This window comes from Lycium barbarum, chromosome 8, assembly GCF_019175385.1.
Source record: "Lycium barbarum isolate Lr01 chromosome 8, ASM1917538v2, whole genome shotgun sequence".
Classification (NCBI taxonomy): Eukaryota; Viridiplantae; Streptophyta; class Magnoliopsida; order Solanales; family Solanaceae; genus Lycium; species Lycium barbarum.
Genome location: NC_083344.1, coordinates 128,659,650 through 128,685,440, shown reverse-complemented (window position 1 = coordinate 128,685,440; position 25,791 = coordinate 128,659,650). Strand labels below are relative to the sequence as shown.

At 35.9% G+C, this 25,791-nt stretch overlaps 1 protein-coding gene across 1 annotated transcript; it reads left to right on the top strand.

Moving 5' to 3' along the window:
* The first annotated feature begins 5,254 nt into the window (after nucleotides 1-5,254).
* LOC132607342 (rhomboid-like protein 20) lies at nucleotides 5,255-20,188 on the top strand. The gene is made up of 8 exons (XM_060321276.1): nucleotides 5,255-5,533; nucleotides 5,642-5,742; nucleotides 8,470-8,610; nucleotides 8,831-8,897; nucleotides 11,203-11,351; nucleotides 11,443-11,544; nucleotides 16,540-16,668; nucleotides 19,714-20,188. Exons 1-8 carry the CDS (start codon nucleotides 5,509-5,511, stop codon nucleotides 19,879-19,881), a joined length of 882 nt encoding a protein of 293 aa, XP_060177259.1. The 5' UTR covers nucleotides 5,255-5,508; the 3' UTR covers nucleotides 19,882-20,188.
* The last annotated feature ends 5,603 nt before the right edge of the window (nucleotides 20,189-25,791 follow it).

The window sequence follows — 25,791 nt, the reverse complement described above, 5'->3', positions numbered from 1 at the left end:
CGTGGACTGTCCACGACTCTTCATCACGTTTTACAAAATATATTTGTAAAACGTGGACTGATCCACGTTATACAAAATATATTGTATAACGTGGAACGTTATACATTTGTTTTAAAAAAATTTTCGTTGATGGCATCTGACAACGGAAAAAGTTTTTTGGGGTATAACGTGGATTAGCCCACGTTATACCCCTTTTGGTATATAAATTTTTGATGATGCCCTTTTGGTTTATACCGTGTATTTTTATACCCTTTAGGCTCCAGACTCGTGACATATCTATACCCTTTAATCCCATAGAACTATTTTTTATCCCACATTTAATGTTCAAAATTCTCACCAGAAAATTAGACGTTTGCTCTTGTGACGTGGATGCACCATTCTTTTTCAAGGGTTATATAAATGACTTCTTAATACTATATTAAGTTAGTTTTAGGAAGGAACTTTATAAAATTAGGGGTAAGAGAAGTGCAGCTGATCCTTATGTCTTTCATCAAGGTGCAGAGGTAGAAGTCCGGCTACGAATTTAGAAACTTTTGCTCAAATAATGTATTTTGTGAAAAAAATTCATTAAATATATATAATATATATAGTTCTTAGCACTTGAAGTTATCATTCTAAATTTAAAAACTCATAACATTGACCCGTCTTTAGGTTTCACCTTAGAAAAATAGCGAGAGCCGATATACAAGGCTCAAAACCTCTAATGGTGGGTATTAGTATGTGAGGGTCGGTCAAACTTTTGGCACGCATTGTAAGACTAGTTGCTTAGTATTTTTAAATTAAACTTCTAAAAAATAATGCAGATCACATTATTGAATTGTATTGAATTGTATTTTAAGATAATTATAGTGTCATTACTCTGGGGAGAAAGAAGTTTTAATTTGAAAAGTAAACGAATAAGTGAAAATTGGGATAAAGCTTTTTTGTTAAGGTAACACTTAATTTGGGACGGAGGGAGTATAAAAAAACGTATTTAATGTTTTTGCTAAAGACATAGATGAATGAACAAGTTATTTGAGAAAAGTGTTAATTACCTGGATGTTAAGTTATTTTTAATTATGCTGGAATAGTGTCTAGGAAAAAATGAGTTCTAATTTGGACAGTGAATCTATATATAATATAAAGCTAGACATAGATAAGGTGATGTGACACCTCTCTATGGCCATCATTTCTATTTATCTTTTTTCTCAATTTTTTGCATTTTTTTTTGTTCATTTCTCTACATAATCTGGTAAAGCCTTCATAAAGTAAGTATTGCTTGACAATAAAGGCCAAGTAACTGCCTAATTGACTCAGCCCACGTAGCATAACAGTAGCTTCGGATTAAACGTGCAATGTTGGAAAAAAAAAACTGAAAAAAATATAACTCCCTCCTTTAATTTATCATGCAAATTATAATTGGGTGTAATTTAGTTTCTCCACTTCCTTACAGATTAGATATGTTAATTATGAATCATGAAGGTATTTTAATCCATATTCCTCTTCATATTCATTTGTGTGTTTTTATATTTACACTATATATAGAGAGCAAAGGTGACTTGAGCTTGATGTAACTTGCTTTAGTTGGCTTATAAAAATGGCTATTTTCTATTTGAGCTAGACAGTAGTAGGAATGATTGGCTTGTGAAAGTTAGAGTTTGTAGGATGTGTGAATCTCTTAATACCAAGAAACATGGAGAGTTGATTATTTTGGATATGTTTTTTGTCGACGAAAAGGTACTTTAGACCCGTTTTCATTACTTTTAAATTTTCTTATGATAATTATATGTGTTTGTAGTAGTTTTCTCTAATAAATCATTATACTTATAATAATTTTTCAGTTTCGTAACCTCTACTCAATAATATTTAATGTATATTATTCACTCACAATTAAGCTTATAATTAGTTCTTATGCATCTTTTTATTTTTATTTTTTTATGAACAGTATAGAGATTATGAATGAAGTTGTGCATACGCTAATTTGTATTCAAATTTGCATGTTCTAATTTACTATTTGTTGATTTTTAGCAATATGGTTATTGGAAATGAAAAATTGAAAATGTTTTTCCCATCATGCAATGAGGTAATTCCTAAGGTTACATCCTTAATAATATCGATTAAAAAGGAATCCTTTAGTTAATGAACCCTGAAGTCAATCACCAGTACAAAATTCCCGTAAACTAGGCAATATATGTTCCTTCGCATCACATTCTATATTATTATGTGAAATGTAAATATTACATACTCGCAATTTGTAAAATATATATATATAGTGGAAATTAAAATTGTGCGGAAGGAAGGTACCAAAGAAATTGAGGAATACATATAAGAGTTTAGTTTATATTTCTTATGAAACAAATTAATCACGAAGAATAATATAAAATTCAAAAATCCATGAATTGAGTCTAAAAGTTCTTATAGCATGTTGCCACCAGTTCATATAAGTGAAAAAATTTGGGTTGATTCACTTAGATGTGACATCTAGGAGATTATTGAGGGCTCCGACGATTCTATCTCTTTACCTTTTTATGTTTTTCTTTCTTTTTAATTAGTTTTTTATTGTTTGAATGTAGTTTCTTTATTGAATCTGTTAACTATTAAATTATTAAAGATTTAACATTTCTCTTCTAAAATGATTGGATAACTGATGAATATTTAAAATGGTTTTAAGCGTTTTGCAGTTGCAAGATTTGAAAGAATTATCATCAATTGTGTCATGTATGCTGACCTATTTGTCTTCTATTTCCCCTATGATCACCCTTCGTATTTTGCTTATTCTATTACCTTTTTTCCTTTTTTTTTTTTTTTCTTCCTTAGATGACAAAATTTGTTATTAGTTTTGGATATCCAATCTTATTTTTGAGTATTTCAAAATAGTTGAGAGAACAAGTTAAAATTGAATAGCTCAACTTATGGTGCAATTATTATTTAATCATGTGTAAGTGTTTCTTGAAGGAAAAGAAGAAGATATATGTATTTCATGTGGCAATAACCTCAGTTACAAAACACGGGCAAAATTGTTATATGTAAGTATTCTTAAAAAGTGAATCAAATATAACTCAAATGCAACTAGATCTCCAACTTGTATATACTCAACATTAATCTTAATTGGAACTGATTTTAGAATGAGATGATATAATTCGTATATGAAGTTGAAGTTTTTATACTTTTCTGGACACATTAAAATAGAGAAGATGAAATTAATTGAAAAATAATACTTCTTCAATAACTCAATATTATTGGATTTCTAATTGAAATATGTGTGACAACATCAAATATTTTATCAAGAGCAATACTCTTATAATCATTGATTGGGGTTTCTTGAGAGACGCTCAACACTGCTAAAATTTATGATTCGAACAAATATTTCGTCATTATATCACTATAAGTTTTCACTTTTAGATGAAAATATATTTTCATTCTACTTCAATTTTCTGCCATTTGATGTCACGACACTAACGTTTAATACACGTTGAAATATTCTTAATCTCTTCACGTGAGTCTACTTTTTTGTTATTTTTTAATATTTGAGTATTAGAAAAAAATTGTTGATAAATTTAATTATCCTTGTGTTTTTAATAACCGCGCGAAGCACGGATATATTTCCTAGTTAAAGATATTGTGATTTTAATAAGCCGGTAAATATAACTCGGTAGTCAATTATTGCATTTTCTTACCTCAAGCTATATTTTAATCATACTTCTAAGTAGGCGTTTGGCCATGAAAACAAAAAAATATTCACCTTATTTGGAATTTTGATGTTGGAGTTGTGTTTGGTTATAGTTTTTGCAAATAATATTTGGTTGTTTGAATGTAATGAAAGTGAAAAAAATGTGAGAATAAAGTTTTTGGTGTTTTTTAAATTCCAAATACAACTTCACGATCAAACATTGATTTTCAAAAAAAGAGAAAAAGTTTTCCGGAAAAAAGTAAATAATTCTCATGGTCAAGCGGGCCCTAAGTTAGATTTATATACATTTCAAATTAGGGCTGGGCATAAATACCGAAAATCAAAAAACTGGACCGAACCGAACCGAACTTCAAGAAACCGAAACCGAAAGAACTGAACCGAACTAGTTTGGTTCGGTGTTCACCTCCAAAAAACCGAAACCGAAATAGCCGAACCGAACTTTGATGAAACCGAACCGAAGAACCGAAATTTATATATTACCCAAAAAAATTAAAATAGTCCAGACCCATTAAGTTTAAGCAAAAAAAAAAACTCAATTGTAATAAGCTCTCTTTTGTTTTTGTATCCCTAATTTTCCACTTCAGTTGAGAAAATCAAATATCCTTAACAAAGAAAGATGACCGGGATGTGTCTTTAGGATTAATGTATGTCCTTTATGTATTTTCTTAATTATTCTTACCGTATGTATATAACACCTAGTAATCCTATATTATGGTTATGGTTTTCTGTTCTTATGTATCCTGTTTGTTTGATTTTGATTTTGATTTTGATTTTGATTTTAATTTGTTAGTTTTATGTTTTGTTGCTTTTGAGAATATGAATTAGTATAAATGGAATCGCTTCTAATATCATATAAAAAAAACCGAATTGAAAAAACCGAAACCAAACCGAACCAAACTTCAAAAAACCAAACCGAACTAGTTTGGTTCGGTGTTCGGTGTCCACCTTCAAAAAATCGAAACCGAAATAGCCAAACTGAAGTTTGATAAAACCGAACTGAAGAATCGAACGCCCACCCCTTAAAGATATTGTGATTTTAAGTAAGCCGGTAAATATAACTCGATAGTCAATTATTGCATTTTCTTTCCTCAAGCTATATTTTAATCATACTTATAAGTAGGCATTTGGCCATGAAAACAAAAAATTATTCACTTTAGTTGGAATTTTGATGTTGAAGTTGTGTTTGGTTATCGTTTTTGCAAATAATATTTAGTTGTTTGAATGTAATGAAAGTGAAAAAAAATGTGAGAATAAGGTTTTTGGTGTTTTTCAAATTCTAAATACAACTTCACGATAAGACATTGATTTTAAAAAAAAGTGAAAAAGTTTTCCGAAAAAAAGTAAATAATTCTCATGGCCAAGCGGGCCCTAAGTTAGATTTATATACATTTCAAATCTCAGAAATAACTAAAATTATAAAGAAACTTAACATCAATATAATTAACAATAACTTAACATCAATATAGTTTTCTCATACTTTACAAAAAAGGAAAATAGTAATTTTCAATTTATCACATGTTTTTATTGTTTTTTCTTTTTCTTTCTGGTTTATGTTGTCTTGTCAATTAAAAACAAAAAGTGAAGGGTTTTCAACAAACGCGGTTATTTTTAACTTGCGAAAAATTGATCTCGGTGAAGAACAAACCAAAGGACCCCAAGTGTGTGACCAGTCAAACTACTAAAATAGCAAGGTAAAATTGATCTTAGTTTCCTATTTCTACTCAGTAAATAGGTAGGATTTAGCAGATCTTTGTTCGGTAAAGAGATTGGGACAAACCCAAAGTGGTAAATTAGTGGTGAAATAGAAGGGTAAAAAGCTCGTTGTAATCGCTGTAAAAATGAACGTCGGCCCATCTGGTTTCAGTACGTATTAATCCCAATTCAATTTCTATTTATATACACTTTTTTTGATGTAACAATTGCTTGTTTTCTAATTGAATTTTCACTTTGATGTTGTAATTTTTGAAATAGACAATGCACCAGTGACAAGGGCATTGGTTATTGCGTGTACCATTTTTACCATCATATTTGGCGTACGAGGTCGTGCAAATCAGCTAGGATGGTCTTATCAGGTACTTCTACTTTCTGGGTTTCGCTTCTTTTTTGTTTTAATTGGTGTTTTTTTTTTTTTGGGGTAGATTTGTGTATTTAGACAGTGATGGATTTGTGTATTTAGATAGTGATGAATATATGTATTTAGATACTGATGGATTTGTGTATTTAGACAATGATGAATTTGTGTATTTAGGTACTGATGGAACATTTTTCACCTTTTGATTACACTGATTATGCTTTTTTGCCTCACCAAATAGGGCTTAATTTGTCCTGGTGTATATTTTGTTGAATGGGCTAATTGTCGAGTTGAATTAGATTCGAGGGTTTCTAGAAATGTGAAAAGAAGAATATAGAGATTGAATCTTTAGTGCATAGTGACCCATTATCGTTCTGGGTTTCTCTTTGTTTCGGCTCTTTTTTTTTTTTTTTTTTTTTTTTTGGGGATAATATTTCTTTTGTGGATTTGTGTATTTAGATACTGACGGAACAATTTTCACCTTTTGATTATTACGATGTTGCTTTTTTTGCCTCACAAATTAGGTCTTTTTGTTGCCTGTGTATATTTTGTTGAATGGGCTAAGTTTTGAGTTGAATTAGGTTGAAGGGTTTCTAGAAATGTGAAAAGAAGAATATAATGATTAGATCTTTAGTGCATAGTGACCTATTATATTTAGTGCTTCATTTGCTTTGTATCCTGTTGTTTTGCCGTCTTATTTTCTTGTAACCCTGCTTCAAATTCTTTTTTTCTTTTGAGCCGAGGGCCTATCGGAAATAGCCCCTCTACCCCATGAAGGTAGAGGTAAGGTCTGCTTACATTATATCCTCCCCAGATCCCACTTGTGTGGGATTACACTGGGTATGTTGTTGTTGTTATTATACCTATAAAGGTAGGGGTATGGTCTGCGTACATCCTACCCTCCCAAGACCCACTTGTGGGATTACACTAGGTATGTTGTTGTTGTTCCTTTTCTATTTCTAGATTCAAACTGTAGCAACTCTCAAATACGAGATGGAAATGAACACAACTATAGCCTAGGCCGACAAGTTAACTTGTTTAATGGTGTTGGCGAGATTTCATACATTTGATTGAATTGAGAATGGCCTTTTAATTTATTCTTCTTTTCATGAAAGAGGTCTGCTTAGTTGACCCTTGTCCAATTATAAGCATAGTGGCAGCTAAGCTTAGTTGTTAAGGTGTACACATACTTTATTTTTTCTGAGTGGAGGGAGGGAACAGAGGTAGAGTAATTTCGTGGTTGTTACTCATTATTTATGTCTAAGAGGATAAAGATACAGCCTGCTTTCTCATCAAGTCATGCATAGCTATGTAGTAGCAGTATTCCTGGATCATTTTTCATTTATTCATGTTTTGCTTTTTGAGGATATGATAAAAGAGGTTATTTTCTATATCTATTGAACATGAGATCGGTTTGTCACTCCTTGAAGCTACTTAACCGTTTTCTTCCTTGTCTGTAAACCTGGATAAAGTTAAATGGTTTCTTTATGAGCTTGAACCACGTAACTCCTTAGTCAAACATCACAATAAACAATGACTAAGCACAAGTAGCAGATACAACTAGCTGACCTTGAATCCACTTGTACTATGACGCTTTTATCAAGTATTAGTACAGGTTATTTGAAAAGAGTCCACGTAACATCGATATCAAGTGGTTTTATTCGTACAATGTACGGTAGTGTAAATGCAACCACATTCGTTTTTTATTATGACATCATCAAGCTATTTTATCCAATAGTGATGAAGACTTTATGTGCTCACTTGATAAGGTTGCTAATAGTGTTGTCAAAGGTGTGCTTAAAACTCGCTTAAGCCCTGAAGCGAGGCACAAAACATGTTGAGCGCTTTGCCTCGCTTTATGGGCGCTTCAGTGTTGTCATCAAGGCTTCATGGCATACTTTTCCTAGCCAATGAGCGTAATCCTGAAGATGCAATACTAAAAATTTGATATTTTACTTTCTTGTAAAAAAAAAAAATCAATTTCTTTGTCCATAGATTTGTTATTCATGCTTATGATTATTAATCTTGGACTACACATACATATTTGTATTTTTCCTCCATTTGCGCCTTTTTTCATTGAAGCCCACGCTTTACTTGCGTCTTGAGCTTAAAGCCCCAAAGGACCTTAGAGCCTTAGTGTGCTTTTCACTTTTGATAACACTGGTTGCTAATACATTATGGAGGTTTAATAGGCCTAATTGTCTTACCAAATACCCATCATCCAATAGCAATACAAGATTGTAGATGACCTTCTCCTATTTTACTACCAAACGTTCGAATGTGAAGGGATATGAGCTCTGCCAATATCCGTGTAAAGACATGTAACTTATTTGTAATAGCGAGGGATATACCACACAATTCCTAATGGGTTTAGAAGCACCCAACTCCATCTGTGTGTTTTGGGAACTTAAGAAAAATAGGTTCTTATTTGTCCTAATATAAATGTTGCTTTTATAGCTCAGCTGTTATGAGTTTTCGAACTTAAGAAATATAGGATTCTCTTTTAACGTAATATATGTGTTTTCATCTCATAGCTAAATCCATTCTGAGTTTTTGAAATTAATAAAACACAGGGTTCTTTTTTCTTCTAATATACAGTTTGTTTATAGAGGATTTATTCTCTTTTACTATCTTCTTAGCCTTTTAGGTATGATCTCATTGTTTCAGTAGGATTCCCTGTAATAATATAGTAGAACTGCTGATTGATGTATCCTTTTGCTTGTGCCAGGATATCTTCCACAAGCTTCAAATCTGGAAGCTGATCATATCTGTTTTTACATTTTCATCTACCCCTGAACTTGTATTTGGATTATATCTGCTGTACTACTTCCGTGTCTTTGAGAGGCAAATCGGTTCGAACAAATATTCTGTAAGTGCTTATTGAGGTAGTACTTTTTTTGGATAAGATATTGGGGCAGCTTCAACTTGCTTAATAAACTAATGGACAAATAATAAAAGCAGCAAGTGTTAAATCAACTAATTGGCAAATAATAGAAGTCATAGTAAATACCTTTTTCCTTTTCTTTTCTACCTGTTATTTTTCTTTCTTTTCCACATTGTAGTTTACTTTTCTACCTCTTGTTCTGCAGGTTTTCCTGCTATTCTCTTTTGTCATCTCTTTATTGCTTGAGGTTCTTGCTCTACAACTTATTAAAGGTATTGGTCATTTCTAATCATCTGATATGATATTTCTTTTTGAATCTTCTCAACCTTGCTAGAAGTGACCGTGCTTAGAAAATCTATTGGTAGAAAGAGTTGGGTTCTTCAGTATCAGAACAATGAGGCTGGATCGTACAAAATAATTATATGAGGTGGCTAACATAGAGAATGCGTTCTTTAGGCTCCTAAAGCTCCAAAACTGGTGGAAGTGGGGCATGAGATGGGGCTAATATGGATATAAGAAATGGTGATGTTTTGTCCTTATAAAAAAGGAAATAGTGATGGTTTGAGGTGGTGCAGATATGACAAAGTACTGAAACTGAGAGGTGATAAGCAGAAATTGAGAGAACAGATACCTGCAAGGGTGGCCGAGTTGGTTGAGTAGGTGATCTCTCAAATTGGGGTTCTCAAGTTCGAAGCCCCCTGTATGCTTTCTCGGCCGAGCTTGTCGCATAGGGCTTTCCTAGTAGGTTTACCTCTCTTATGTGGTTTGCGGGCTATTAGACTAGAGTAGGGTCTACCTTGTGCACTCGAAGGGTAGTTGCTGCGGGTTCCCTTGTTAATTTAAAAAAACAGAAAAGAAGAGAAATTGAGAGAAGAGATAAGAGGCAGGCGGAGCAGAAAAGGATAAGAAAAAGGTCACAGAATACAGACAAGGATAATCTGCATAACCCAGTAGGATGGCAGCTAGGAGGGCAGGCTCTGCAGCAGCCTGTTCACAGATTCTTGTGAGAAATTTTTTAGCTGTCTTTTCCTCCTAAAGACTCTTGACTTGCTGTCCAAGTCGCCCAATGCGCTTACCGAGACTCGTAGCTTGTTATATGTAGCTTGCTGCTCAAGTTTCAACGAAGATACAGCAAATTGGATATCTCCAGAAGATATCAAAAGTTGTGACGCACCTTTAAGCGTCTTATCAAATAATAATACACCTTACAACATAAATGGAAATACATAAATAGCGAAACCCAGGAAGGAACTTCTCTCAACAACTACAAGTGTAGAAACTTTCCAAAAGCAACACGAACTACAAATCTGGATTCCCCTTTTCTTATAATATTTCCTCAAACTTTCTGGCCATGATATTTGCATCATTCAAGGGGAATGTGTTCTTTTTCTTTGGGTTATCATGATTCAGTCCATGAAGTGTCTGATTGAATTTTTCCATGCTTAGTTTAATAGTTTTCATTGTAAATCATCAATGTCGGTGCATACTGAGCACATGTTGCTTTTAACTATTTTTTACTACTATGAATTTGCATGGAAATAACAGCCTGAAGGGGTCTATATTCTTCATTCTCCTTTACAGTCGTAGCTTGTGAAGGGGTCTATATTTTTCATTCTCTTTTGTCGTATCTTATATTGATTACTCAAATGGAAGTCGAAATCCATAATAGGTAAGAGAAGCAGCTGTTAAAGGGCTAACTCCAACTGTTCTTTGTGTATAGGACCGATCATCTCTTTGAAAGAATTAGTGCTTATTTTTTGTCAACCCTCAATCATCTCTGGCTTCTAATGCCATAGAAAACGGAATAGTGAAGAGTCTGATCCTGATACAGTTAGAGTTTGGAAGAAATCATTATGTTTCTATTTGAAAGGTTTAGAGGCTTTGGACCATACTTGTGCTCCTTCAGATTATGTAGTATTAAGTTATCTTGTTATTAATATGGTTTATCTGTAAAAGAATTCTTTTTGATAATTTTGTAAAAGAACCTCCCTGAAATTTCCTTACCACAAAGCACTACGTTAGCTAGTACTTTGTCTAGGCAAATCTCAGAACCTTGTATACTAGTAGCTGTTTTGGGTCATAACTAGACTTATATGGCACATTCTCAAAGTCCTTCAGCTGGCTAATTAGTGTATCATCAGAACCTGCTCCAAATTTAGAGAGCTGGCTACACAGTTGGTCTTTGAGAAGTATGATGTGCATAGTTAAGAGTAACAAGGAGTAGTAATTGGCAATAACAGCTGGAAATTGGAAATCTAAAGTTTCTAGGTGCCAAATCTTTGTTCAGCATTTGATTTGTAAGGCATCGCTCACCTCAAGTTTGCAGGAAAGAGGTGCTTAATATGATGCTAAACCAAAATAATCAACTTAGTTTGATCCTTCTCTTTTTCGGTGAAGACCGTCTCTGGTCTACATTGTTCCAGTTTCGCCTGTAGTTTCCATTAGTATAGGTAACTTTAATGCAATTTGCGTTTTACTTTTGCAAAAATATTATTGCATGAGGCCTTCTTATTGCTATTCTTGAATTGGAAAAACAGGTTCCTTAGCCATTGATGTATTTTAATTTTTCATTTTCAGATCCTTCCTTGAGTATCCTGTCTGGGCCCTATGGACTAATTTTTTCTTCCTTTGTGCCCTTTTATCTCGACATTCCGGTTTCTACCCGGTTCCGCGTACTTAGTCTCCACTTTTCTGACAAGACTTTTATTTATTTAGCTGGTCTCCAGGTATTTATACCTTTATCATGGCTTCTAAATAAATATTGTCCCTAGATTGAGTTTCTTCTCATCAATATTTACTTGATATTTTATCTTGCAGCTTCTTTTCTCATCCTGGAAACGATCTATTGTACCCGGGCTCTGTGGAATAATTGCAGGTTGCTTGTATCGTTTGAACATTTTCCGTATTAGGAGAGTGAAGGTTAGCCCTGTTCTTGTTCTTCAAAACTTTCTCTCTCTCTCTCTCTCTCTATATATATATATATATATATATATATATATATATACTGAGTTAGCATTCTCTGAAGATAGTCAGTATAATATCATGGTATATATTAGGTATTTATGCGATACTTATCGCTTCTCTGTTATTATATGTCTGGAGAACTTGCTTGATCCAAAAAAAGAAGCCTGGCGAATTTGACATAGTCTTGCATGCACACATGTAGAATTTGCTGTTAGTCAATATCATTGCTTTTCTGCACTTGAATTTCATGTAGTTGGGACATGCATCTTCTGTCTGAGTTGATGGGAATAACCCTTGTTCTGACTTCTGAATGACTACAAGTTTTTTTTTTTTTTTTTGAAACAGGTAACATTTTGTATTATAGACCAGTACTGGGGAAGTACTGAAAACCCCTTTACAACAAAAAAAGGAGAAAAGAAGGAAAAAAAAAAAAGGGCAGCCCGGTGCACTAAGCTCCCGCTATGCGCGGGGTCCGGCGAAGGGCCGGACCACAAGGGTCTATTGTACGCAGCCTTATCTTGCACTTCTGCAAGAGGCTATTTCCACGGCTTGAACCTGTGACCTCCTGGTCACATGGCAGCAACTTTGCCAGTTACGCCAAGGCTCCCCTTCATAAAAAAAATAAAAAATTAAACAAGAGTCACTGAAGCATAGCTGCAATCCTAAAATGAATCAAGAACATCTAGGATTGTCTCTGTATCTTCAGGGTATGCATTTGTACACCAAAAACAAAGTAGCTTAACACAGGTGAGCTTGATTATCTGAATTGTACTACTTCTATTCTCAAAACATCTGGCATTCCTTTCTTTCCAGATTGTCCACCATATACATGCTGGGATGATCCTCCAATTTCTTCTATTCTTTGCCCCAATCCCAGCCTCCTCCCAGCTAAAAAGAGTCTCAACAATTTTGCTAGGCATTGTCCAAGAGATGCCCCTGAGATTGAGAAAAATCTTCCATAACTGGCTTGTGACCTTGCAATGTAGAAATAAGTGTCCTACAGTTTCAGCTTCAGTCCCACATAAGTAGCAGTGTGAGTCTATGGTGATGCCTCTCTTCATCAGGTTCTCATGTGTCAGCACAGCCTCCTTAGGAGCCCGTTTGGATTGGCTTATAAGTTGCTTATAAGCTGTTTTCAGCTTTTTTGAGTGTTTGGCTGGCCAGCTTAAAGTCATTTTGTGCTTAAAATAAGCTCAAAAAAATAATTGGGCCCATTTGACTTAGCTTATCTAAAGCAGCTTATAAGCTGAAAACAGCTTATAAGCCCAAAAAAAATAAGTTAGACTACCCCAACTTATTTTTTTTAGCTTATAAGCTGTTTGCAGCTTATAGGCATAAGCCCATCCAAACAGGCTCTAGCTAGCAACCAAGTAAAGCAAGCAACCTTGTGTGGTATCTTTACTTTCCAGATGTGTTTCCAAGGCCAAATAAAGGTCTGTGGCGCTGTTGTGTTCATAATCTTGTACCCAGATTTCACCATATACTGCCCTTTGGTATGTCCAGTCCACCACAAACAGTCTTCTCCATCTTTCACCCCTTGAAAAGTTTCCAGAAGGCTAAAAAGTTCAGTCAACCTGGGAATTTCCCAGTCGTTCATCATTCTCCTGAAAAACAGCTCCCAACCTTGAGGTGACCACATGTCAGCCACTGTCTTATCTGATGTTGAGCCAAAATAAACAGATCAGGAAAGGAATCCTGCAAGCTCCTACTGCCCAACCACTTGTCTTTCCAAAAGAATGTTTTATTACCATTCTGAACTTTAATGACAGAGTGTCTCTTTAAGAAAGGCCACCAGGCTCTGATGGACCTCCATAAGGTCACACCATATGGGTTATTTGCCTCCTTGGTGACCCAGCAATCCAGTTCCCCATACTTTATCTTGATAACATTTACCCAAAGAGATTGAGGCTCCTTAGAATACCTCCATAGCCACTTCAATTTTAATGCCTTACTATGATTCTTCAAATTTTTAATACCAAGACCACCCTGTTTTTTGCTAATAATCAGTTCTTTCCACTTTACTAAGTGGAAATTTCTTTTGTCACTGTTCCCTTGCCAGAAAAAGGATCTTCCAATCTTATCCAGTCGTTGAACCACTCCAGAAGGGATAGGGAATAGAGATAACATGTAAGTTGGTAGAGAATCAAGCACTGCATTAATCAAAGTAAGCCTGCCTCCCAGAGACAAATACTGAGATTTCCATCTGGACAACTTCTTTTCACATTTCTCCAAAATTGCATCCCATATCTCTTTGGATTTTGACTTTGCACCTAGTGGCATTTCAAGATAGACAGTAGGTAACTGACCCACTTCACCGCCCAAAATTGAGACCAACAACTCCAATTAGGGACAGAGTTAATGGGATAAATATGGCTTTTCCTCCAATTGATATGAAGTCCCGAGATTCCTTCAAAGTAGACCAAAATGAATCTCAGAAACTTAACCTGCTCCTCTTCTGCATCACAAAAAATTAAAGTGTCATCTGCATATTGAAGGTGAGACACCTCCAAACTCCTGTCGCCTTCTCTGGCTACCTCAAAACCTGAGATCCACCCATTTGATTTGGCTATTTTTATCATGTTATTTAGACCCTCCATGGCAAGAATGAATAGAAAAGGTGACAACGGATCTCCTTGTCTAATCCCTCTACGAGCATCAAAAAAACCTTCAGGAGCACCATTGATAAGAATGGAAAACTTGACAGTGGACAAACAGAACCTGATCCACCTGATCCATTTCTCCCCAAAACCCATTTGTTTTAGAATTCTAAGAAGAAACTCCCAATTCACATGATCATATGCTTTCTCAATGTCCAGTTTGCGCACAATGCCAGGCTTGTTTTGTGAAATTCTTGAATCCACTGCTTCATTAGCAATTAACACAGCATCCATTATCTGTCTCCCTCTGATGAAGGCCATCTGTTGAGAGTCCACTAGTTTATCCATCACCTTTTTTAACCTTTCAGTCAAAACCTTTGATAAAAGCTTGTAGAAACTTCCTATCAGACTTATCGGTCTGAAATCTTTCAGCTCCTCTGCCCCTGCATTTTTGGGGATCAAGGCAATATAAGTAGCATTGAAGCTTTTCTCAAACATTTCCTGATCATGGAAATTGTGAAAAGCCTGCATTATATCTTGCTTTAAAACATCCCAACACTTGATATAAAACCCCATTGTGTACCCATCAGGACCAGGTGCTTTATCTATAGCACACTGCTTCAGGCAGCTATATAGTTCCTGTTCCTCAAATCTGTTTTGAAGGGAATCCCTCTCTGCTTCTGTAATTGAGGGGTGATTAATCAAGTCTCCAGTAGGCCTCCAGCTCTCTGTCTCTGTGTAGAGTTTTTTATAAAAAGAAATGATTTCCTCCTTGACTCTTTCTGGTTCCGCTATGCGATCCCCTTGTACCACCAGATGATCAATATTGTTGTTTCTCTTATGAGCATTGGCAGTGTTATGGAAAAATCTTGTGTCGTCGCCTTCTTTCAACCATAAAGCCCTGGATCTTTGTCTCCATGCAGTCTCTTCATTTTTTAATAGCTCTTCGTACTCCATAAGTGTAGAGGCCCTCTTGATTGCCTCCTCCTCTGTCAGAGCTCTTCTATCAAGCACAGAGTCCAAATTTGCCAATTGATCAAGCAAGTTGACCCTTTTGATCTTCAAATTCCCCTGTTCATTCATGCTCCATTCCTTAAGTTTACCTTTTAGAGCTTTAAGTTTGCAAGCTAAAATGTAATCAGGTCTCCCAAAGAAAACAAAGGAATTCCACCAAGAGCTGATTCTGCCCACAAAACCTTCAGTATTCAGCCACCAATTCTCAAATTTGAAGTATGCTTTACTATGTTCCCAGGAACCACACAATAGGGCAGTTGGTACATGATCAGAGGTCAGTCTTTGGAGTGTGGTTTGCTTCATGTTACTGAATTGATTATTCCATTCAGCCGAGCACAAAATGCTGTCTATTCTGGATGCTCTATTATGAGTATCTCCGCTGAACCAAGTGAAAGTTCCTCCTTCTGAGTTCAAATCTAGAAGTTCCATGTCATCAATAAAATCTTAGAATTCTACCATAGCTGAGGATCTCCTCAGACAGTTCCTCTTCTCAGAGGCAAACCTGCAAACATTAAAATCACCACATACAGCCCATGGACCCTCCATCAGTCCTCTGACTGCTCCCAGTTCCTCGTTCCTCCTTTCTTTCTTGCAGTTTGGAGCATAGACTCCTGATATGTGGCAGTTAAAATTCTGTAACAGTGCCTCAAATTTACAAGTTAAAGTATATGCACCTATTTGAAGTACTTCCCCCTTCCATACTCTGCAATCCCAGAGCATAAGAATCCCTCCTCTGGTACCACTAGCTTCTAAGCATGCATATTTCACCCATCTTCCACCCCAAATTTGTTTAATAAGATCCTGAAAATACCCCTCTAATTTTGATTCCTGTAAACATATAATATCAGCTGTCCATTGATCTAGAAGAAGGCTATTAATTGACCTTCTTTTCCCCAGATCATTCAATCTCCTAACATTCCATGACACAAGTTTGAGTCTCATGACTCAACCTGTGTTTTTCCTTTCCCCTTGACTACAAGAAATTATTAGGCACCATTTTTCACCAAATGCTCAGTTATAGGCTGAATGCTATTGCTGGAAGGCCAAGCTAATGCTTGCACTTGTTTTTTTTTAAATCTTGAGAGTTCCCTACATTCTTTCCCGCTGAAGGTAATTATCAGCCCAGATATCGTAATGCAATGTAGGAACAAGTAGATAAGCTTCATAGAAGCAGAGAACTCTGAGCACCGCTGTTGATTTGCCTACTGATTTTATGGTTTTGAAATGATGTTCTCCAAATAATTTCTTGCTTGAGATGCTAATATTGGGCCTTTTATAAGACACAGTTTGCCATGATGTTTTATTAAGAAGCTGACTTGCATCAATTTTCTTCTTTTAGTTCCCAGGATTTATTACATCCTTCTTTGCTCGACTTTCTTTGCCATCGATTGGTAACACGCCACCGCCTTCAGCACCAGCAAGAAATGCTCCAGGAAATGTACCAATCTTTGCAGGTCGCCAAATGGAGGCAAGTATTGTTTTTGATGCCTTGGTTTAGTTAGTTAAGTATTGTTTTTGATGCCTTGGTTTAGTTAGTTAATAATGTAGTTGTTAACTCTTTTGATGTTTTAAGGGAAAGCTGAGTGTGTCTCAGTGTCAGGCTAGTTGAAAGAAATGCCTGATTTTAGTTGCTGCCTTGGAATGCAAAGGAGTCCTGCTTGTGTGACTCTGTCAGTCATCTAAAACACATATCTTCGTTGGATTGGCTGGCCTAAAAATGGACCAGTATTACTCCAATTGTATAAAGCACTTAATACCCAAATCAGTGTTTTGGACGGCGCGCGGCGACAAAAGGCGACAAGGGCCTGCCTCGCCTTAAGGCGAGGCGAGCGGCGAGGCGCTCGCCTTTTGAAGTGCGGCGAGGCGCTCGCCTTTTGAAGTGCGGCGAGGCGCTCGCCTTTTGAAGTGCGGCGCCAATAAATACCAAAAAATTAAAATATTTAATTGCATATATAAATAATCAAAATCTCACGAGCAATAACATATTAGCAAATATTTCAATTCAAAAATTAAAAGTAGATAGTAGATTCTAAAAGTTTAGAACTTGAGTGAGTCAATGACTCAATAATTATTGAACAGAAAAAACAGAGGAGAAAATACAGTCACTGCCTCACTGGCAGTTGAGAAAAAAAAACAGAGGAGAAAATAGAAAAAGAAAAAAACAGAGTAGAAAAAGAAGAAGAGAATAGAAGGAGGAAAAAAAAAATTGCAGAAGTCGCCGAAAACAGAGGAGTCGCCAGAAAAAAAAAAGAAGAACAGAAGAAGAAGCAGAAGAAGAAAACAGAGGAGGAAGAAAGAAGAACTGAAGAAGAAGAAGAAGAAGAAGAAGAAGAAGGAGAAAGAGAGCGTACCTGAAAAGCTTGAAGGAGAGAGAGGCAAAAAAAACCCTAGCAGTTGTTTTCATTTAAGTCTTCAACTTTTAATTGCTTTTTTTTTTTTTTTTTTTAAATACCCACTGTCGCCTCGCCTCGGCGCCATTAGCGCCTTTGGCTCGCCTTTTGAAGGTGAGCTCGCCACAGCCCTAAAAGGCGGCAGAGCCACGCCTCGCCACTTTGGCGAGATGGCGCTCGCCTTTCACAACACTGACCCAAATAAGATATCCCTTCATGGCTATTAGAGATCGAGATGTTCACAAGTATCCAATTCTGAAGGAGAAATAGTTACTATTTATTTCCCATCAATATCTCACGTCCTCTCCCTGGCCATCTGTAATCCACAACTATTATCTTCTCTTCATCGCCTTACGCCAAACATAATTGAGAATACTTTACCTTTATTTACCCAAAAAAGAGAAACAGAGAATACTGGAGTTTTTCTATATGCCTTGGCTTCAAGTGAAAGAACTTGTGCGAAGAACAACCTGTTGCCTCTCCTAGTACAGCAGCTAAAACCATGTTTTCTTTTTTTGATAATGGTAACAGCTTGTATTAATCACAAAAAAAAAAAGGCTGTTAAGCCAGTATTTACAGAGTTAAAAGTGAGCAAAAAAACTGCTAAATGCAAAGGAAAACAATAGAGACTCTAGGAGTTGAAGTAGAGCCACTGTGTCCTCTTTGTATTCCTGTTTGCACCAAAAGTGAAATAGCAAAATGCAGCTGAGCTTTATCTTTTGGATTAAATTGCTTTTGCCATCAAAAAATCTCAAATTTATTTCCTTCCAAATAATCCACCATATGCATCCTGGGATTATGCTCCATCTTCTTTTTTGAGTTTTGGTGCCCCCCTTTCTGTTTCAGCAAGACAGCATCTCCAGTGAACCCTGGCATTGTCCAGCTCAAACCTATCCTAGCCAAAAAGATATCCCAGAGTTGGGTGGTAACTCTGCAATGCAGGAACAAATTATTATTTGTCTCTGCAGTCTTCCACAAAAAGGGCAGATAGAGCATAGCTGAAGTCCCTTTTTTTTGTAGCTTATCCTGTGTCAAACATGCCCTTTGACAACTAACCATACAAAACATGCCACCTTATATGGAATCATAGTCTTCCATATGTGCTTCCAAGGCCAAAGAACATTAGAATTGTTTCTAGAATTCAGCAAATGGTATAGCCCTCCTTCACTTCCTACATTGTTTTGGCAATCCAATGATGATAGCACAAATTAAGTACTTTTTAATTTATTGGGGCAGGTTTTTTTTTTTTTTTTTGGGGGGGGGGGGGGGGGGGAGGGTAGGGTCTATTTGAAAAAGTAAGTGTTGTGAGAGAGAGACAGAGACACCCCTGCGGTGGATTGGGTGCGAGGATGGTGGAGCAGAAAGAATATTGAAAGATGAAAAGGCAAATAGACACATGAATAAAGAAAACTAGGGTCAGGGAGACGAGTACTGACCAATGATAATTTCCCCAAAGTTCTATTTTCCATGGTTACTTTCAGATGAGTATGTGTCGTAGAATCTCAGAAGTTTCAAGATCTCTTATTGATTCCAGTATGTGACTGAAATGATTGAGGGGGGGAAAGGAGACAAAGAAAAGAAGAATAAATAATCCAAATATGTAAGTGAAATGATTGAGAGGGAAAAAAAGAGACAACGAAAGAAAAATGAATAATGAAATTACAGAACTGTGATATCTACTGCAAAGTTACCTTTTCTGATGTTCAAATGAGAATATGGTAATGATTAAACATTGCTTGTCCTCTCCATGTCTACTGGAAAATCTGACCCTTATTTCAGCCACAACGTCCAGATGGCTAATGCAAGTGATTGAACTAAATGAACTGCTATTTGCACTCTGGAATCTTGTTTTTATGTTAAAGAGTTTTTGTCAGTTAAGTTTTGCTTTCACATTTTTCACTTATGTCGTTGAATTTCACATTTTATCTGGACTGATGGAATTGAGAGGTCACTTTGTTCAAAATATGAGTGAATTGATGAACCCATATTCATCACCAATGAATTGATTCTTGGTGTGTTCCAATGGAAAACCAACTTCAGTCTCATCTAAAGGTTCTATGCTCCTTCTTGAAAGATCATGAATGCTCTAACATGAGTCTACTGCTTTCTCCTGCATATTTCAGGGGAATTACCCAGCTCCAGTTTCATCCACCCCAGAGCCACCAGAAGACGCTATTGCTATGCTGGTGTCGATGGGCTTTGATAGGAACTCGGCAAGGCAGGCACTCATCCATTCAAGAAATGATGTTAATACAGCCACAAACATCCTTCTTGAGTCACAAAATCACTGAGATGGAACTTGCACTAGTTCTTGGAGGTGTTCACAATTTGGTATTTTCTGGAAAAAAGTTGGATTACATTCTCTTCCAATCTTTCAAGGTGCTCTTCGGTTTTTGATTCTCTGTTTCTTTAGCATTTGATGTACTTGTCTCATTCCAAAACCACCCTAATTGATTATAATCCCCGGATCAGCATATACAGGGTTGTTCAAATGCACATTTTAGAGATTAGGTTATGTATAGTTGCAGTGACGGTGATTGTAAGTCTGACCAAATTACTCACTCCTATAGGTTGAAAATAGTTTCTTGTTCTTTGAAATCCTGAATTATCCTCTTTTTCTTATTGGGGCCTGAATGTTAATTGGTTCTTTATTCGTCGTCTTGGTGAGGGCTTGTGTTTAGTAAAAATTGATGGCAAACACTTACTGCTCGGCACCAACATACCCAGTATAATCCCACAGGTGGAGTTGGACTGTTCGGCACCAAGAGGCCAGTTTTTCTGGAAATTTCAATGAATTACATGAAATATCAAAAGTCAAAGGTGTCCTGTAAATTTTAATGCTAAATGTAGATGTGATATAATTTAACAAATCCTTGCGTTAGCCAAAGATGTCACAAAACAGTGGTATGTTGAACCATTTATAAAAATGTGTTCCGAGGGTATGTTGAACCATTTAGGTCATTATCTAAGAGACTAAATACATTATCTTTTAATCCTGAAACGACATTGAAAATATATTGATTTTTCCTATTAACCTAAATCATGCACCCAAAGGGTAGCATGATGGAACTGATGTGATATCAGATATGAATGGCACCAGTGTCCAACTTATCCTTTACGATTGATATGTATGACATAACAACAACACTCAAGGGCGTTGCCTTGTGGTCAATGAAGTGGGTTGAGAACCATGAGGTCTCAAGTTTACACTAGGTGATTTCTTCTCATCTGTCCAGTTCTTGGTAGACAGAGTTACTCGGTACCTGTACTGGTGGGAGGTAGCAAGTACCTCGTGGGATTAGTCGAGGTGCGCACAAGTTGTTCCATACACCACAGTTATCAAAACAAAATGATTGATATGTATAACTCCCTACCAAATCCCAGATCCTTATCTTTCCTGTTCAGCCATATGATATTGACACTTTTGCTTGCTGATACTCATGTAGGCTCGATTATAGTGATTGGAAAATGACTAACTCAATAATGAGTCCATAAATCTCTTGCTTTTCCTTCTCTGATTTGGCTTTTACATAAAGGGTTTAATGGGAAATAACACATTGTTTTGTTATTTGTTTTAACTCAATGCCTGATAATTCTTGTCTTCTGTGGTTTATATTTGTAGTGGAAGATACGTAAATTAGTTGAATTTACCTTTATATAAGTAAGAGGTGCCTGCAAATTCTGGTTGAGGGATTGTAACTTTTTGAAACTAAAAAGGTTTTGGTGAATTTACCACTTCAGTCTTTTATGACTTCTTTGTATTACTTATGAAATACATCTTTCTTTATAAATTGTAATGTAAAGTTCCTCCCCTTCTGAAGAAAAAATATACTACTTAAAAGCTCATAAGGGTCCTAAAAAACACTGAGAGAACTAAAGCTAGTTTGATAAAGAAACTTCGATTCAATGGGTGCCCTTGAATTCTCTCTCTCTTGATTATCATCAAGTTTTTTACTTGTTCTACATGGTGGTACCTTAGAAATAGATGGTGGAAATTAGCTCAGTGCCAATAAATTGGCCTCTCGTTGGAATGTTGCATGGGCTTATTCGAAATTCTCATCGTATCCATGAATATGCCACTGCTGTTCTTTTAGAAACTAGTGATCCTGCAAATGTGCACCACATCCTTAGCAAAAATTTCTCAAACAATCCGAAGGGTGTTGAGTTCCGTAAAATTTTCGATATATTAGGAAATGGAATCCTCAATGTTGATTCTGAGCTATGGGAGATTCATAGGAAGACCCCCATGTCCTTAAATGAGTCATCCAAAGTTCCAAACTTTGTTAGAGAGGAACATGTGGGGCACAGAGGCGGATTCAGGATTTGAAGCTTGTTGGTTCCCAGCTAGCAGTGTCTATTGTTATTGGGTTCTCAACTCAAATTTCGTATATATTTGAAGGGTTTCACATTATAAATACAAGGTTCGGATAAAAGTTGTGGGTTCCCGCGAACTCACACCCAATGGTGTGGATCCGCCCTTGTGGGATATAAATGTGGGACTTTTGTTAGCGCACCTTGCAATCTTTCACCTCAAACTACGTTCCTCATGGCACATCACTAAGCTTCCCGAATTAAGTTCCACAGGGCCCGTCACCTCCTGGGCTATTTGGAGATTAGCTGTGCCACATCTACATTATTCGAATATATATGACCTCTAAGTTCACGTGCTAGCTTCTTCTTATGTGTGTGTTTCCCAAGCTTCGAGAAGGCAGTAAACTGATCCATCTCCATACCCTTTCCCAAACCATAGGCTTTGATGTTAGTTATTGGGTCAAGTTATTACAAAGATCTTCTTAGCACGGTGATGTTCGGTTTAGGCCAAGTCTGTATGATTTTCCTCAAAAGGTTTCACACATTTAAAAGTATCGCTACATCTTGTATGTGTTTTGTTTCTTTTTAACTATTAATTGTGGAACTTTTGTTTGCACACTTGACTAAAACCTAAGAATATAAGGTGTAGAGAAAGAACTAGAAATGCCTTTCTTCACAAATTATAAGCTTAATAAACCTTCCTTTAAAATTTTCCACAAAGAGACATATTTTGGTATGAATATCTGGTATATATTCGAAATTTATTGCCTGATTAATTTGGATTCACGCTCAGATAGATAGGAGTGATTCTTTTAAATAAGGTCTCCTTGTGGTGGAGACTGGAGGGGTCCGGTTTGGCTCGGATGCCTACCAGTAGATTACTATCTAGAAAAGTGTACAGAAAAAGAAGGGATCATCATGCCAAGCCTCTCCATCCTATGTGAGGAATGAACAAACTCATTCTTGTACAATTTGAGCATTCTACATTAAAAACCTATACAGTGCACTAGACTATTATAGACTAAACTAAGTCTAATGCCAAAAATTAGTAAGGAGGACTCCCCTTAAAGTTCTCAAATAGTAACCTAAGCTATAAGAGATACCCTTGAATGCTAAGGCTCCTTTTCTGTGGTATGAGTGTAAACGTAGGTGTTCAGTGTCAAAAAAGGCATTGTAAGGTCTTTCCACATGGATCTTGTTGAACTTTGACTCCCTAGTAGCGAGAGCAACTTAGAAAGATAAAGGAGTTGAAGTCGTGTAAACCAGAAATGAATTAACAAATATGAAGCAAGACCTACTCCTTTTGATCCCAGAATAATTGAAGAGGATTATCTCCAGTCACCAACCCGCCAACGCTCGTAATAATCCGGGTCGGTCTGTCCCCCATTCATCAGACACGAGGTATGGATAACGAGGCCACCTCCACAGCCTTTTCGAGGCTTCACTCTCTCCCCTGAATAAGTAAGGCCGCGTTAGCCTGGGCGAAGATGGATATAAAGAGTAAGGAGTGAAACAAACTACTAGAAATAGGTATTCGTACGCGTAAGAATGAATATGTGGTTAATTCAAATACATTAACCAGACGAGTTGACCATGCTGAGGAATTTATTCGGTCCATCTTCGTTGTGGTTCTAATCTGATTAAGCAAAGATGCTGCCATAAGTGATGACAGTTCTACATTTGTTGATACCCCTAGATTAGCCAAGGTATCAGCTACCATGTTGGTTTAACTATAACAATCATTAATCATGAAATGTCCCTATAGCATCAAAAAAATAGGATAAAATTGAGTTAAAAGACCTCGATTCAAGATAAAATCATGAGAAAGTGGTATCTCTTTAGGATCTAATCAAATATTTAGAAATTGATTAATCGTAAAGATACATGTTCTTGATGCACGCCCAAGAGAGAGACCCAAGTCCTAATACCTTTGTCAAATGCTGATTCAACATAGATTCTACATCTTGAGTTTTCTGATCTTAGTGATGGTTTTTTGCATTTGCCAGTTTGGGTTTATGCTTCCTGTTACCATAGTAACAATCAACATTGATTCAAGACGCAATATTTAAACATGAATGCTGATTTTAAACACACCAAATAATAAAGCATTGGCCTCAGCTACATGGAGCGTTTGTGTTTCGATTTGACTCAATTTTTTTTTTTTTGGTTAAAGAAAATCAAACCAATTAAGTCATGTTTTAAATATTTAAACCAAATCAAATCAATATAACATAAATTTTACAATTTTACTGATTTAATTGGTTTGATCCCATTTTTTGCAATTATTTTCGATTTGTTCAGACGTGATGGATAATGCAAAGTAATTGATATACCCCTAATCTCATTGATTTGATTTGTTCCCTTTCCCTCTCAGAATTATATAGATTGTGGTCCTCTGATTAAGCCCTTCACCATCTCAATGTTTAGCACTCTCTTAACTTGTTGAACATCATAATGTTACTGTTAAGTCCTGAAACAACAAGCTAACCTTTGAGAATTGAGAAGTAAACAGTAACATGAGATGCAACTATTCTCTATTTAACTAAAACAGATTTTAATCAACACAGCCAGCAAACTTATAAGACATTCCCCTGTGTACATTAAAAAATGCCACACCGATAACAACAATAAACACAGCACACTATACTTGTTGATAGAGCATCTCTACAGACGGTATATCCAGAGCTAAGGGTTTCATCGGAAAATTATAATGTATATATAAGTTAAAACTATTTTTGATGTATATATAGATCTCCTTGGCTTTTTCGTATATTTATATTTTTGTATTTTGAATCCCCTTAATGAAAACTTTGCATGGCTCCACCATTGGGTTCATCCTTTATAGTTTACAAACACATGAGGATTTTTGTTGTTCCATTCCAACAAGAATATACAAATCGCGCATTATGGTATCAATTAACTTTCAATCCATGAATAACAGTCCTTAATTTCAGTTCTCAAATCTTGATTTTATTTTTTTCCCATACTTGAACTGATTCAGAAAGAAAGAAAGCAGATCAGACAATAGTTTCTCTATCAATCATTATAGCATCGACTTCAAGGTGACGGAAATATCTATGAAGAAAAAATTGAAACATATCCATAATGAAAATATCTATATGTGTATATATAAAATAACAAATATGTTTATATTTGTCCGTTTGCTTCTGTCTATTAGTTAAATACCAAATCAAACAAAATATTTTTGTTTTTGTTTTAAAGTTAATACCAAACCAAATTTAAATACACAGGGCAATGCTTTACGGGCGTCAAATATACATTTGGATCGGACCTCTTATTAATGCAGTCTCTTTCGAATTCGATTCCTAATAAAAGAAAAAGATTGTTGGCTTGACTATTCCGATTGAGAATATGGAAAAGTCTATGAAATAGAAGCTCTTTCTATCTTATTAGTCAAGCGCGTTAGTTGCAATAAAAAACAATTTTATTTTGTCGGTTTTACAGTTTCATTTTATTACACGTAGGTCCATTTAAGGGGAAACCACTTCCTACCAAAAGTTTCTCTACATTTAAGATTCGAACTAAAAATCTCTTAATAATTAAGGATCGAGGGATTCAATCCATCCCCCATACTACTGGTGAGACAACTAATTAATATGATATAAATGGCACCATATGTCTAAGTATCTAATCTATCCTCTATGACTGGTATGTACACCTACCTGCCAGATTTTCGCATCCTTACATCCATCTATCATTGGGGTCTTAGCTAGCTTAAATTGACACCTGTGCTTATCAACTCATGTAGGGGTCCAAGATTGTGATTTTGAAAATGCCTAATTCAAATATGAGGCCATGCCTTGTTTTTTCTGGTCAAATTTGTCCTGTCTTATTCACCCAACATTCTTTATAAAATGTAAAGTTGAAAA